General features: G+C 38.0%; 1 protein-coding gene across 10 annotated transcripts in view; it reads right to left on the bottom strand.

Annotated features, from left to right (window-relative positions):
- AP3B1 (adaptor related protein complex 3 subunit beta 1) overlaps positions 1–12,553 on the bottom strand; it is a 174,699-nt gene that overhangs the window by 68,785 nt on the left and 93,361 nt on the right. For all 10 annotated transcript variants that reach the window (XR_012778927.1, XM_075526422.1, XM_075526419.1 and 7 more), the window contains 2 exons: positions 8,577–8,753; positions 641–827 (listed from right to left, as the gene is read on the bottom strand). Coding sequence is in view for 9 of the 10 variants with exons in the window: in XM_075526422.1 (XP_075382537.1) it covers positions 641–827; positions 8,577–8,753 (364 nt within the window). In the remaining variant the exon portion in view is untranslated. The remainder of the gene's footprint in view (positions 1–640; positions 828–8,576; positions 8,754–12,553) is intronic.

Raw genomic sequence — 12,553 nt, 5'->3', positions numbered from 1 at the left:
TTGGCACAAACACATCCAGAATTTTAATAGTTTTTCTTCAAAATGGAGCTCCTTTTAGAGCTTCAAAACTGGGACTAAGTAAGTATGAAAATTAAAATCGCAAATCATCACAATAACAGAGCATTTTTAATTAAGATAAGCTGATAACCTTCTAATTTGAGAAGACAGACAATGGTTCTCACTTGTAAAAAGACAAGGAAAACGCAAAGGAAAAATCATGATTTTGGAGAAAATAATAAAAACCTAATCTATTGAGATTCAATTTATTTCAGATTTATAAAACATTTGCAATACTCACATTAACAATATTCTATTAAAGTCCATATAAAAGACTAGAGCTATTCTCCTAAATTGAGGAATAGCTTTCCTCAAAAGACGCACCTTCTGTTATTTAAATCAAATTTAAAATCCACATGAATAGAAATTGATTGGTTTGTCAGGGTTTATCATCAGAGAAGGGCACTGTGTTTGCACTATGCAAACCTTGCTTGCTGAAAAGCAAGTAAGCAGAGTGAGTACCCTTGCATATTAATCATTTGTGTTTGCTAAGTGACACAATTTGTAAGCATATTTGAAACAGAATAGGCTGCCACATTCCTTTAGACAATGAACATTTACCAAATGATTTTGGCAGTTATACCTTTAAAAGGAGACTCAAGCAATGGGGCAGGTTTCTGTGCCAGAAATATTTTTTTGGCATATTTGCTTAAAGCTCCACTCTTCTCATTCGGAACAATAAGCTGCCTAATAAATCTTGTACGGTCTCTGATGTCGTAGCTTTGATCATACTTGCCGAGATTTAATACGTACTGCGTAAGCAATTTTGTCTGTGGAAAAAAACAGGACAAGAACAGAATACAAGTTATTTATGATTATTGATAACTCTGGATAAACATATTTAAAGAGGTAATAAAAATGAATGGTTATGTCAAACAAATGTTGTTCCACAGGGAATATGCATTTCTAAAGCTGCAAATGGAATTCTGAAGCCAAAGCACATGTCCTCTTCTGTATTGGGGAGGTGAATGCTGAGTACTGAGAAGCAGCCATGTGCTAGATTATTAAACTGCTGAAGTGGAAAGAAAGGCATCATTAAAAAAATAATCATATATGGCAAACCCGCTGAAGGGTCTACGTGAGGATAATGAATGTGGAAATACAACTAAAAACATGGCACTCAAAACTTAATCGGAAAAATATGCAGGACATCAAAACATCAGAGGGTATTAGGGGGCTGGCAAACTGCTTCTGCTGAGGTGTGTTTTATGAAGAGATACTGTCCCTGGCATAAGCAGTGTCTGCACTCTGACTGCACTCAGTTACTTTATCCTGAATTATGACCCATTAAAGCAGACACATGAATCACTGAACTGGATTACTGCAAATTATTTGCAGTGCATTTAGCTGTTACTTTTTCATAAAAGCAAGCTGCTGATGCCCTCTAAAAACCAGGATAAAAGACTTCTTCCATTTTTTTCTTGAAGCTTTAAGCCTCCAGTAATATTGGTCATTTATTTATTTATGTAAGAGAGCAACTTATATTATCACAGCTTTTTACAGCATAATAGGACTTCCTAATTTGATGTCTGAGAATATTAAATAATTTTAATAATTCAGTTAAATTTTTAAAACTATAAAAAGAATAAAAAAATCAGGGAGACTTTCCCAGTATCTTAGAAATAACGTAGTGTAACCAGAACAATAGTGCTGAACAGACTTGTATCCATTAGATACATTTGAAAGAAGTATGCCACTTTCTTTATATATAAAGCAAACAGGAAACAGAGCAAAAATAATATACCATCATAAATAAGTAAATTTTTAGTATTTCAACCCAGAATGGATGAATAACACAGGGTTAAAAATTTATCGCCAAGGAGGATTTCTCTTCTTTATACAAAGAAACATCCTTGCATATATATCTTGTTTATCATGCTACTGTTATAACAATAACACAGTTTCAATCATGTGAGCAGAAAAATGTTAAACCCCCCCCCCCCCCAACAGTCAGTTTTGTTATGTGTAATTTGCTAAGAAAAGTTCAGTTTAATAATGTCCACCTTGAGGATGCAAGTTAAAGTTTTTTCTAGAGATGTAAGAATATTTTTTCAGAACATTGATTAACTCCTGTAAGTGAAATAAACAGTAAACAAGAAATAGTTTTAATTTTAACCACATACAATGCAATGTATGCAAGCATTTCACAAAATACCCTATAGTACCAAAGATTTGAAGAAATTAGTCATATTACATTAGAATAACAGTAAAAGCATTGTTAAAAAAACCTTTCAGTGAAACATTTTTTGTTTCTTTTTTCTCTCTGATACCCAAGGATGTTTCTGTGAAAAGATATATTTTCCCCCAAGGTACTGTCTTAAGTCTGGGAAAGGTAAAACTTTCCCATATGTATTTCACAGCTTATTGGCAGCTCTTTCTATATCGGGGCATAAAATTTTAAACAACTACATCAGACAGAACATACGTAACCTGCATTCATGAAGGACTTATGCTGGTCAATCTAAATGGAATTGGAAGGGAGGGTTCCTGGGTAGCATGAATTAAACTAAATGAGGGGTACCTCCTGCAGCCTTTGCCATCACTTTTCTTCTGTAAAACAAAACAAGACTCCTTGCTGTCATGGCAGAAAGGTTGGCAGAATGGATCATAAAAAACAGTGGTTTTTACTTGCGAATTGTTATAGGGATGGGAAAAGTTGAGGGCCTTGCTGTCATGGTGGGCACATTTTCAGTGAGCGTAGATGAAACGACATAAAGAGTTGATCCTGAAAGACTGCATGTTCTTTAATGGGATCATTTTCTCCATGATTCCTTTCACTTTTCCTCCTCCCTTTCCTCTCCCCTAAAATATCTTTCCCATATCATCCAGTACAGATAAAGACACAACAAATTCATATGGAAGAATGCTCCACACCTGCAAGAAGTCTCCTTGAAAGCATCATATATAGTATAAATAGTTTTTGTGAAAACAGCAAGAAAAAACTATTTTTGTTTCTTGTCTTACGGCAATGCAACCAAACAAGTAGCGAAGCTTTTCTACATGGAGGTAGCTAATAGAAACAATTAATTTTAATTAAAAACAAAAAATAAACTAATGAATACACATCAGTTTTTCCAACAAAGGAATATCCATAAGAAGCTGAAAATTATTTGAGCAAGCACGTTAATTTGGTGAAATATGACAGAATCTGCACACCATGACTGCTTCATAGAACAGTAAGACAAAGTATTCTGATATATGATAGAATACATTTATTACCATATGTCAACATCGCCTATTATCTGGACATGCTCATTATATAGGCATAATATAATTTCTTTTATCTCCACACTGTTAGAATCTGTTACTATTTTTGTACATTTTGGTTTGGCTAATATGAAAAGTATACTTCAAGGCATCCTTTAGCAACATTTCTAGAAATCTTCTAGTGGCAATAGTTCTATCTAAGAATTTAATCTATATTAGCAGCAATTAATGTTTTGGTAGGTCTCCACTTGAAAAATTGTATAATGCAAGTATCACCAACAAATGAGGCTCTACAATGGGAAAGAAACAGCTATCTATCCCCTCTTTGATATCATTAGCTTGCAGTAACTTGATTCTTTAGATACGTAAGATAAGGCTATTGTGCTAAACCATGTTTGACAAATCTATTTATACACTAGGACTACTCAGGACTTTTTCTGGTGGGAGTCCTGCCCTGTTACACAACAGAAACCCATCAAAATCTGTTTATTCTTCCTGCTTTATGCAAAAAATAGCTAAGGCAATTAGATGACATTTTCTACATAATACTTTCTCCTATATGAGCTCCATTTAGACAGCTATCTAACACATTCATAAGGATTTTTATGTCCCTAAGTGATGAAAAAAAGGAAGCAAGTTTACCAAAAAACATAGACAACCAGAAGAAAGTCTGTTCTTATTATAGATTTATCCAGATAGGATTGAACCTGAAACTCTTCCTTAAATTATAAACAGCCTTTGAAAATTCATGGGCTGATCACAGGATTTAAAGGATATTGGAAATTCTTATAAAAAATCCTGAATTTTAAAAAGCATTTCTGAGAATGCGCTGCATTAACTGCTTGAACATATGCCTAAAGAAATTATCAGCAAATAAAACAATATATTTACAGAAAGGGAAAAAAATAATGAAGCCTTATTTCCTCCAGAATTTTGTGCTCACATCTGCTTTTCTCCAAACAAGACTTAACAGATGAGTTTTACCTGCCTTTCCGTCACTTGGGAAAAGAGCTCTTTTAGTCTCTTTGGTTTGTGTTGAGTGTCTCTTGGCTATCCTACCACTACTTTTCAATAAAGTGACATTGTATCTTTGAGATTTTCACAACTCCATTGTCTTTGGATGAAAGGACTGAAAAAAGTATTATGTGGTGGGGTAGGATATGGAGGGAGAAAACATGGGGATGAGGAGAAATAGACAGACTGACAACGGAGCAGTCAAGTGTACAAGATTTGCCTTCCAGTTTGAAAAATTAGACTGAAAAATGGCTGGACTTTTTAGGAACTGAAGTAATTCCAGAAAGAAATGAGTGAGTAAGGACGTGGATACAGGAAGAGCGTTACCAGCTCCTAAAGGCAAAACCATCATATTCTAGTTTGGAAGGAGCTTTGAATCAAGCCAAGTCATCAACCTACTCTGTTAGAATTTTGTATATGAATAGCTTCACCACTTAAGGAGACAACCTATTTTTCCACAACCTAAAACTAAAAGAGGAAAACACCCTTTGATGAAATTCATCATTTAGTAGGCATCTCAGGAGACAGTTTCTTCTGCTTTATTATCATTACCATATTTGAATAAAGGGTTATGCAACACTTACAATGACAGTTTAAAATGTATTAAGATGTGAAACTGGGGGGGGGGGGGTGTCACAGAAAACATAATCTCCTTGTATGCAATAGATTTTTGGCCAAACATGGTGTGGAAAAATTAGTGTAAAATTACAAAAATTATACGGAAAATTGGTAAATATTATGTAATGGGCCAAAAGGAGACAGTGTAGATAAACCAAACTTTCCTTAGCTCAGTCAGCATTTTCATTAAGACAAGCACTGACAGAAAGAAGTCAGCTTTGGTTACTGCCCCATTTTAGACTGTATAAGCAGAGGACAAGCATTCATTCTTATCTGAATGCATGGCAAGACAGTTTATCTCCCACATGCCCTACAGAATAAAGTCTGAGACACATCAAGTTTACAGTTGGATATAGCTATGAAGGAATGAGTAGACACCACAGTTGCAGAGATACAAGATCCCATGCTATCCAAGCTGTTGTAAGACAAAGAAGTCTAGCAGCCCAGGAAAGTGTATACATCTCAGACAATATATTTCTTAGAAATCACAGAATCATAGAATCATTAAGGTTGGAAAAGACCTCTAGGACCATCTAGTCCAACCGTCAACCCAACACCTCCATGCCTACTACACCATGTCCTGAAGTGCCACATCTACATGTTTTTTGAACTCCTCCAGGGATGGTGACTCAACCACTTCCCTGGGCAGCCTGTTCCAGTGCTTGATAACCCTGTCAGTGAAGAAATTTTTCCTAATATCCAATCTAAACCTCCCCTGGCATAGCTTGAGGCCATTTTCTTTCATCCTATCACTTGTTACTTGGGAGAAAAACCGACACCCACCTCTCTACAACCTCCTTTCAGGTAGTTGTAGAGAGCGATAAGGTCTCCCCTCAGCCTCTGCTTGTCCAGACTAAGCAACCCCAGTTCCCTCAGGTACTCCTCATAAGACTTGTGCTCCAGACCCTTCACCAGCTTTGTTGCCTTTCTCTGGACACACTCCAGCACCTCAATGTCTCTCTTGTAGAGAGGGGCCCACAACTGAACACAGTATTCGAGGTGTGGCCTCACCAATGCCTAGTAGAGGGGGACGATCACTTCCCTAGTCCCGCTGGCCACACTATCTCTGATACAAGCCGGGATGCCATTGGCTTTCTTGGCCACCTGGGCACACTGCTGGCTCATATTCAGCTGGCTGTCAACCAGCACTCCCCGGTCCTTTCCACCAGGCAGCTTTCCAGCCACTCTTCCCCAAGCCTGTAGCGTTGCATGGGGTTGTTGTGACCCAAACACAGGACCCGACACGGCCTTGTTGAACCTCATACAATTGGCCTCAGCCCATCGATCCGGCTTGTCCAGATCCCTCTGCAGAGCCTTCCTACTCTCAAGCAGATCAACATTCCCGCCCAACTTGGTGTTGTCTGCAAACTTACTGAGGGCGCACTCAATCCCCTCATCCAGATCATTGATAAAGTTATTAAACAAGACTGGCCTCAAAACTGAGCCCTGGGGGACACCACTTGTGACCGGCTGCCAACTGGAGTTAACTCTGTCCACCACAACTCTGTGAGCTCAGCCATCCAGCCAGTTTTTTACCAGTGAAGAATATACCCACCTAAGCCATGAACTGCCAGTTTCTCCAGGAGAATGCTGTGGGAGACAGTGTCAAAGGCTTTACTAAATTCCAGGTAGATAGCATCTACAGCCTTTCCCTCATCCACTAGGCGGGTCACCTGGTCGTAGAAGGAGATCAGGTTGGTCAAGCAGGACCTGCCTTTCATGAACCCATGCTGGCGGGGCCTGATCCCCTGGTTGGCCTGCACATGCCTGTTGAGCGCACTCAAGATGAACCTCTCCATAATTTTCACCAGTACTGAGGTTGGGCTGACAGGCCTGTAGTTCCCCGGATCCTCCTTCTGGCTCTTCTTGTAGATGGGCATCACAATGGCAAGCCTCCAGTCATCTGAGACCTCCTCTGTTAACCAGGACTGCTGATAAATGATGGAGAGTGGCTTGGCAAGCTGCTCTGCCAGCTCCCTCAGTACTCTCGGGTGGATCCCATCCGGCCCCATAGACTTCTGAGTGTCCAGATGGCGTAGCAGGTCGCTAACTGCTTCCTCCTCGATTATGGGGGGTTTATTCTGCTCTCTGTCCCTGTCTTCCTCCTCAGGGGGCTGAATTCCCTGGGGATAACTGGTCTGACTATTAAAGACTGAGGCAAAGAAGGCATTAAGTACCTCAGCCTTTTCCTCATCCTTGGTGGCAATGTTCCACCCCACATCCAATAAAGGAGGGAGATTCTCCTTGGCTCTCCTTTTGTTGTTAATGTATTTGTAAAACCATTTTTTATTATCTCTTACAACAGTGGCCAGATTGAGTTCTAGCTGGGCTTTTGCCTTTCTAATCTTCTCTCTGCATGACTTGACGAGATCCCTGTACTCTTCTTGAGTTGCCTGCCTCTTCTTCCAAAAGTGGTAAACTCTCCTTTTTTTCCCTGAGTTCCAGCAAAACCTTCCTGTTCAGCCAGGCTGGTCGTCTTCCCCACTGGTTTGTCTTACAGCACACGGGGACAGCCTGCTCCTACGCCTGTAAGACTTCCTTCTTAAAGAATGCCCAGCCTTCCTGAACCCCTTTGCCCTTCAGGACCGTCTCCCAAGGGACTCTCTCAACCAGCGTCCTGAACAGGCCAAAGTCTGCCCTCCGGAAGTCCATGGTAGGGGTTTTGCTCATCCCCCTCCTTACTTTGCACCGAATCAAGAACTCTTATCAGATTATGGTCACTAAGCCCAAGATGGCCTCCAACCACCACATCTCCCACCAGTCCTTCTCTGTTTGTTAACAGCAGGTCAAGCGAGGCACCTCCCCTGGTAGGCTCACTTACCAGCTGTGTCAGGAAGTTATCAGCCACACATTCCAGAAACCTCCTAGACTGTTTCTTCTACATTTGGAAAAAAAACCCAATTTTGATTTTACAACCTTTTACAGTAATAATTGGAATTACGGTGAAAAATTAGTGTCAAGATGCTATATTCCATAGCCAGAGAGTGATGAAGTTCACAGTGCTATCATTGAGAAGAAAGAGGCAGCTGGCACATCTCATAGCTATTGTCTTCAGCTTCCTGGAGATCTAAGTTCACCTTTTCGTACTATCTGACATTTTTAGATTATCTTTATTACTAGAGATGATCAAAATCCACCCTCTCCACAAGGTAGAGTGAAATAGTAAGAAATAGAGAAAAAGGGAAAGCAGTTACTATCTTTTAAGATGAGCACTGATGGGGAAAGACATAACAAAGCCTTTTGCTGGCATCTCCTTTTAGATATCCTGAACAAAAAATTAGCAGCTTCTTGTTCAAATTGATAGTACTCCCTTGAAAATTCTGGTCTTAGATCCAGAAAACAGCAAATCACATCTGGAAAATCTCCTATCTGCTATCAGTAATACAATTTACAGATCTTTCTTATTTATGTGAATTTAAAAATCCACAATTTCCCCAAGAAAGAGAGGCAAAAAAGAGTGACCTCATCACTACATTCATATTTACAATCCAGCACATACTCAAAGACTCATGGTTAGATTTAGTCTGTTAAATTTCTTGAAAACTGATGTTCAGCTTTTCTTTGTAGAATAATATGGACTAGTTTTGGTTACTTATATAAAAGAAATCACCACTGATTTATACACACTGCACAAAACCTACTGTGACTCTAAATACGTATGCTTCTGAGTTTAAGCTTACCTGCTTTGAGTTTGTTAAATAGAGTTTTGCGCCCAAATTTAAGATCTGCAACTTGACAAGGTCGTCTTCATTAGTGAAGCTCTTTGCTGTCTTTCTCAAAACATCAGGTGCGATCTTCGGAACCCGTTCACAGTACTCACCAATGAGCCAGAGAATGCTGGCTCTGGCTACCGGAACCTGAGAAAACATTGCACACTCTAAGTTAACACATTCACAAAGACTACTTGCGTACTTGTACATGTCTGTGTTCAGTAACGAGTTAAACAAAATACTGTTCAATACAGCCCCTGTGGTAGACTGAATATTCATACAAATGTAAGATACAGATACTGCCCCACAAACCATGCATTATGAGTTGACAAGACAGAGCAGAAATGGAAACAAAGGCATGTAGAAGCAATGTGTTCATCTTCACAGTTCAAGCTGGTGGCAGTTGGGAAGAGAATTCAAGCCTTCAAGGTGTGATTGGGAATTCGTGCCACCAGGTTACGCTAAACACCATGATGAAACGAAATAGTGCTTTTTTGTGACTATATTCATATAGAAACAGTTTACAACAATACAGCTTCCTCAAATCCTCCCTATCTACTTTAAAAGCACAAGAATTTCTTTAAGACTATTGCTATCTTTCCTTCATTTTTATTTAAAATTTTATGACAGTAAGATTCATATTTTTGCAGATGTCCAAGGCCAGCTGAACACAGAATTTTGGAGAGACAGGAGTTCAAAATTAGGGTTCTCAATTTCTGAATTGGATCTAACCCCTTAACTGAAAACACTCTGACCAGAAACTTCACACCGGTCTTACTGTTTTGGAGCTACTTGACCATTTCACTGAAATAACTGGCAGCAGCAATTTTTAGATGAACTCCCAGCATATGGTGCCAACTTCAAAAGCACAGTACTGTCCACAGGCGGAGGGGAAGCAAAATGGGAAAGCACAGAAGAAAACAAGCTCATGTTCCACGCAGAGTTTAGCTAGAAGTAGTTAGGAGTTAAATGAAATAATATACATACACTCTTCTCAAAGGTGAGCTAGCCTATATTACCTGGTGGTCAAATTAAAAATTGCATCTGTGTTACATACCTCCCTGAAAACATTGTTCTCCTTCCTTGAGAGGAAGGAAGAAAGTATGCAATGAGAAAATTCTTCTAGGCAGAAGCATGTCTTGCATAGCATCTACAGACTGGTGCTCTCACATTCTGTACAGACTCTTGTTCAACAGATGTTGAAATATTAGGGGAAAAACGTAACTGTTCTGTCCTATGAAATGACTGACTGTAGTTCAGAAAAAAGGAAAGCTTCCAACTTTAACTGCAATTTCAACTAATTTTGCTGCTTTTTCTAAAAAAGTAAAAGATATTTGTACTAACACTTTCCATTACTCCCTACACTATACAGTGATCTTTTTAAATAAGTTTACATTTAAGCCAGCATGAGTTCTGCCTTAGGGAAGATTCACAGGAGGAACAAGCTTTAGAAATTCAGCGTTGTGGCTCTCCAAGCACTAATTCGTAGCATCTTTTATATAAGTTTTAATTACTTTTCCAGCATATGCCAGTTATTCATATATGAATATTTATTTCTCAGAATTACAATGGGAACCAACTATTAAGTATCCTACTCTGTATACACATAAAATTTGAAAGTACTGCTTTCCAGTTACATTCATAAAAGGTAACAAATGCAAATAAACTACCAAAGGTTCAGGATAGCAATTCCCAAACTATGGTCCACAGTCCCTAATAAATGGCCCACTAAGCCATACTAAAAGAAATACTAATTATGTTCACAAAAAATTTTAATGATTAAACATGTTTTACTGCTCCAAGAAGTTTGGGAACACCTTTGAATAAAGTCAACCTGACAATATCTGCCTCTATACCTCACACTGTTGCAAATACACATGCCAACAAAAATATAAACAAGCATGTCATGGGGAAAACAGAGGACTGTCTCTGCTGAAAGAGAAAGCAACCAGATCATGGAAAGACAGAATACAGGAGTCCAACAACAACAACAACAAATCCCCTCAAGACATAAATGCCAATTCTAAACATGGAAAAGATATTTAAGGTAGAGGTAACGTAATGTGTTGAGTGGTATAACACAGTGATTTAACATACATAAATATATGTAAATACTGATTGAGATAGAGATGATTTTTTTTTGTGAATTGACAAAAAATTTAAATGGTCTTGGAACTTATAGTGTGAGAGAGGGGAATGAGCTACTGAAAAACTGCTAAATAGAAAAACTTTAAATGCAGTCAGAATATGTTCGCCACAGAATGGTAAGACTGATGCCATTACTGTACACTGATTTCAGAAGGGAAAGAGGTTATTTCTAATGTTCCAAAGGTTACACTGCATTAAGACCTCACTCCCAATCTATTATTTTAAATTGGGCTAAAGAACAGTAATTGAGTGGTACATTAAATTTTCCAGTATTGGAGCAGTTCAAGTTGCCTGCAGTAGAGATAGATACCTCTAAATAAGAATATATAGGCAACTTCAGGTTTCAGTTATGCTAGATTTATTTTTCTAAAATATTTCATTACAGACTTGTTAAAATATTAGAATTCTACAAGAGATCACCAAGTACCACAGTTTGGGCAGCAGCCTATTAGAAACATCCTTTTTCCTATTATCTTTTCTTAAAGCCAAAAAATTACTCACAGAGCAGATCAATTTCTGTAATAGTATTAATTATGGAAGACAAACATCACTGTTGTACTACTCCTAATCAAACCCAGGACTACACTTTAAAACCACAATGAAATGTATTTCAATATATTTAAACAGTGTGCATTTAAGCACAATGTTTTACTCTTTCAAGTTTTTTCCCAGTTTGTAAAATGTAATTATTAGAGTAATAAACTAGTTTTAGAATGTAAAATAAATAGACTAAACAAAGCCTAATCTGAAAAATAGTGACAATGGAAGACAGATCAAATTTCTTGAGAGATTATGCTTTTTAATCTGGTGGTTAGCTTCCTATGTAAATACTGTATATATTAAACACAATTTTGTGCAACAAGAGTCAGTATCAATTAGAGACTTTTTGAATTAAACCCTGAGTGGAAGCCATTTTAATGAAAAGTGTATGTCGAACTGATGAACCCAATGTTTCTGTGTCACTGAATTCATTTGGGGTCAAAATCACACAATATTTTCAGATTTCTTTTTCCCTGTTTAAGTCTTCCAGTCCTCAACCATGTAATATCAAGTGCATGATCCTGCAGCCATTGTTTCCAGGGCATTCAAACAGCATCAAGAAATGAAGCAACTTCTAAGACGTTCACTGACTTTTCCAGTATAGCTTAAGTAGGGACCTTGAATTGACAAAAATGCAGGAAATAATACTTTCATTATTCAGCCCTGCTCTGCATTATCCTCAAAGGCAAACAAGATTGTAAATTACTTTGCCTGATGTTTTATTCCATAGGCCCTGAGCAAGTGGTTAAGTGCACTTTTTAAGCCTTAGTACCAGAAGGCAGTTTCTACTGCCATTTTAACCCACTGTCTGGAGGAAAATAAATAAATGGTTAAAAAATAAAAAATAAAAACCAGCCAGACCCTCTCCCCTCAAAGCAAGACTCTGGTTACTTACAGCAGTTAGAGAATGACATTATAAAGATTTTACAGATCACTCTAAACAACACAATTCAAGACCTATTGTAGTTCAGCTCTAACCTTATTACACAACATACACAGCTGAAGTACAGCTTCAAATTGCCAATTCTGGTTATGCACATTTGTCAGAAAATAAGGAGATCTTCAAATTGCAAACGAGATCTAATTCTCTGCATCCAGAAGAAAATCTGCATAGCTAGCAATTTTTTAAATTTTACTTGGAATCAGAAATGGAAAGAGGGATGAAACTGATGTGAAATGTCAGACTGGCAGCACGAAGAAAAGGTACACAGGAAAGAACAGGAGTAAAAGACAGGTGTTGGTTTTTTGTTTTCAAATGG

This window comes from Mycteria americana, chromosome Z (assembly GCF_035582795.1).
Source record: "Mycteria americana isolate JAX WOST 10 ecotype Jacksonville Zoo and Gardens chromosome Z, USCA_MyAme_1.0, whole genome shotgun sequence".
NCBI lineage: Eukaryota > Metazoa > Chordata > Aves > Ciconiiformes > Ciconiidae > Mycteria > Mycteria americana.
This window is presented reverse-complemented; position numbering and strand designations above follow the sequence as displayed.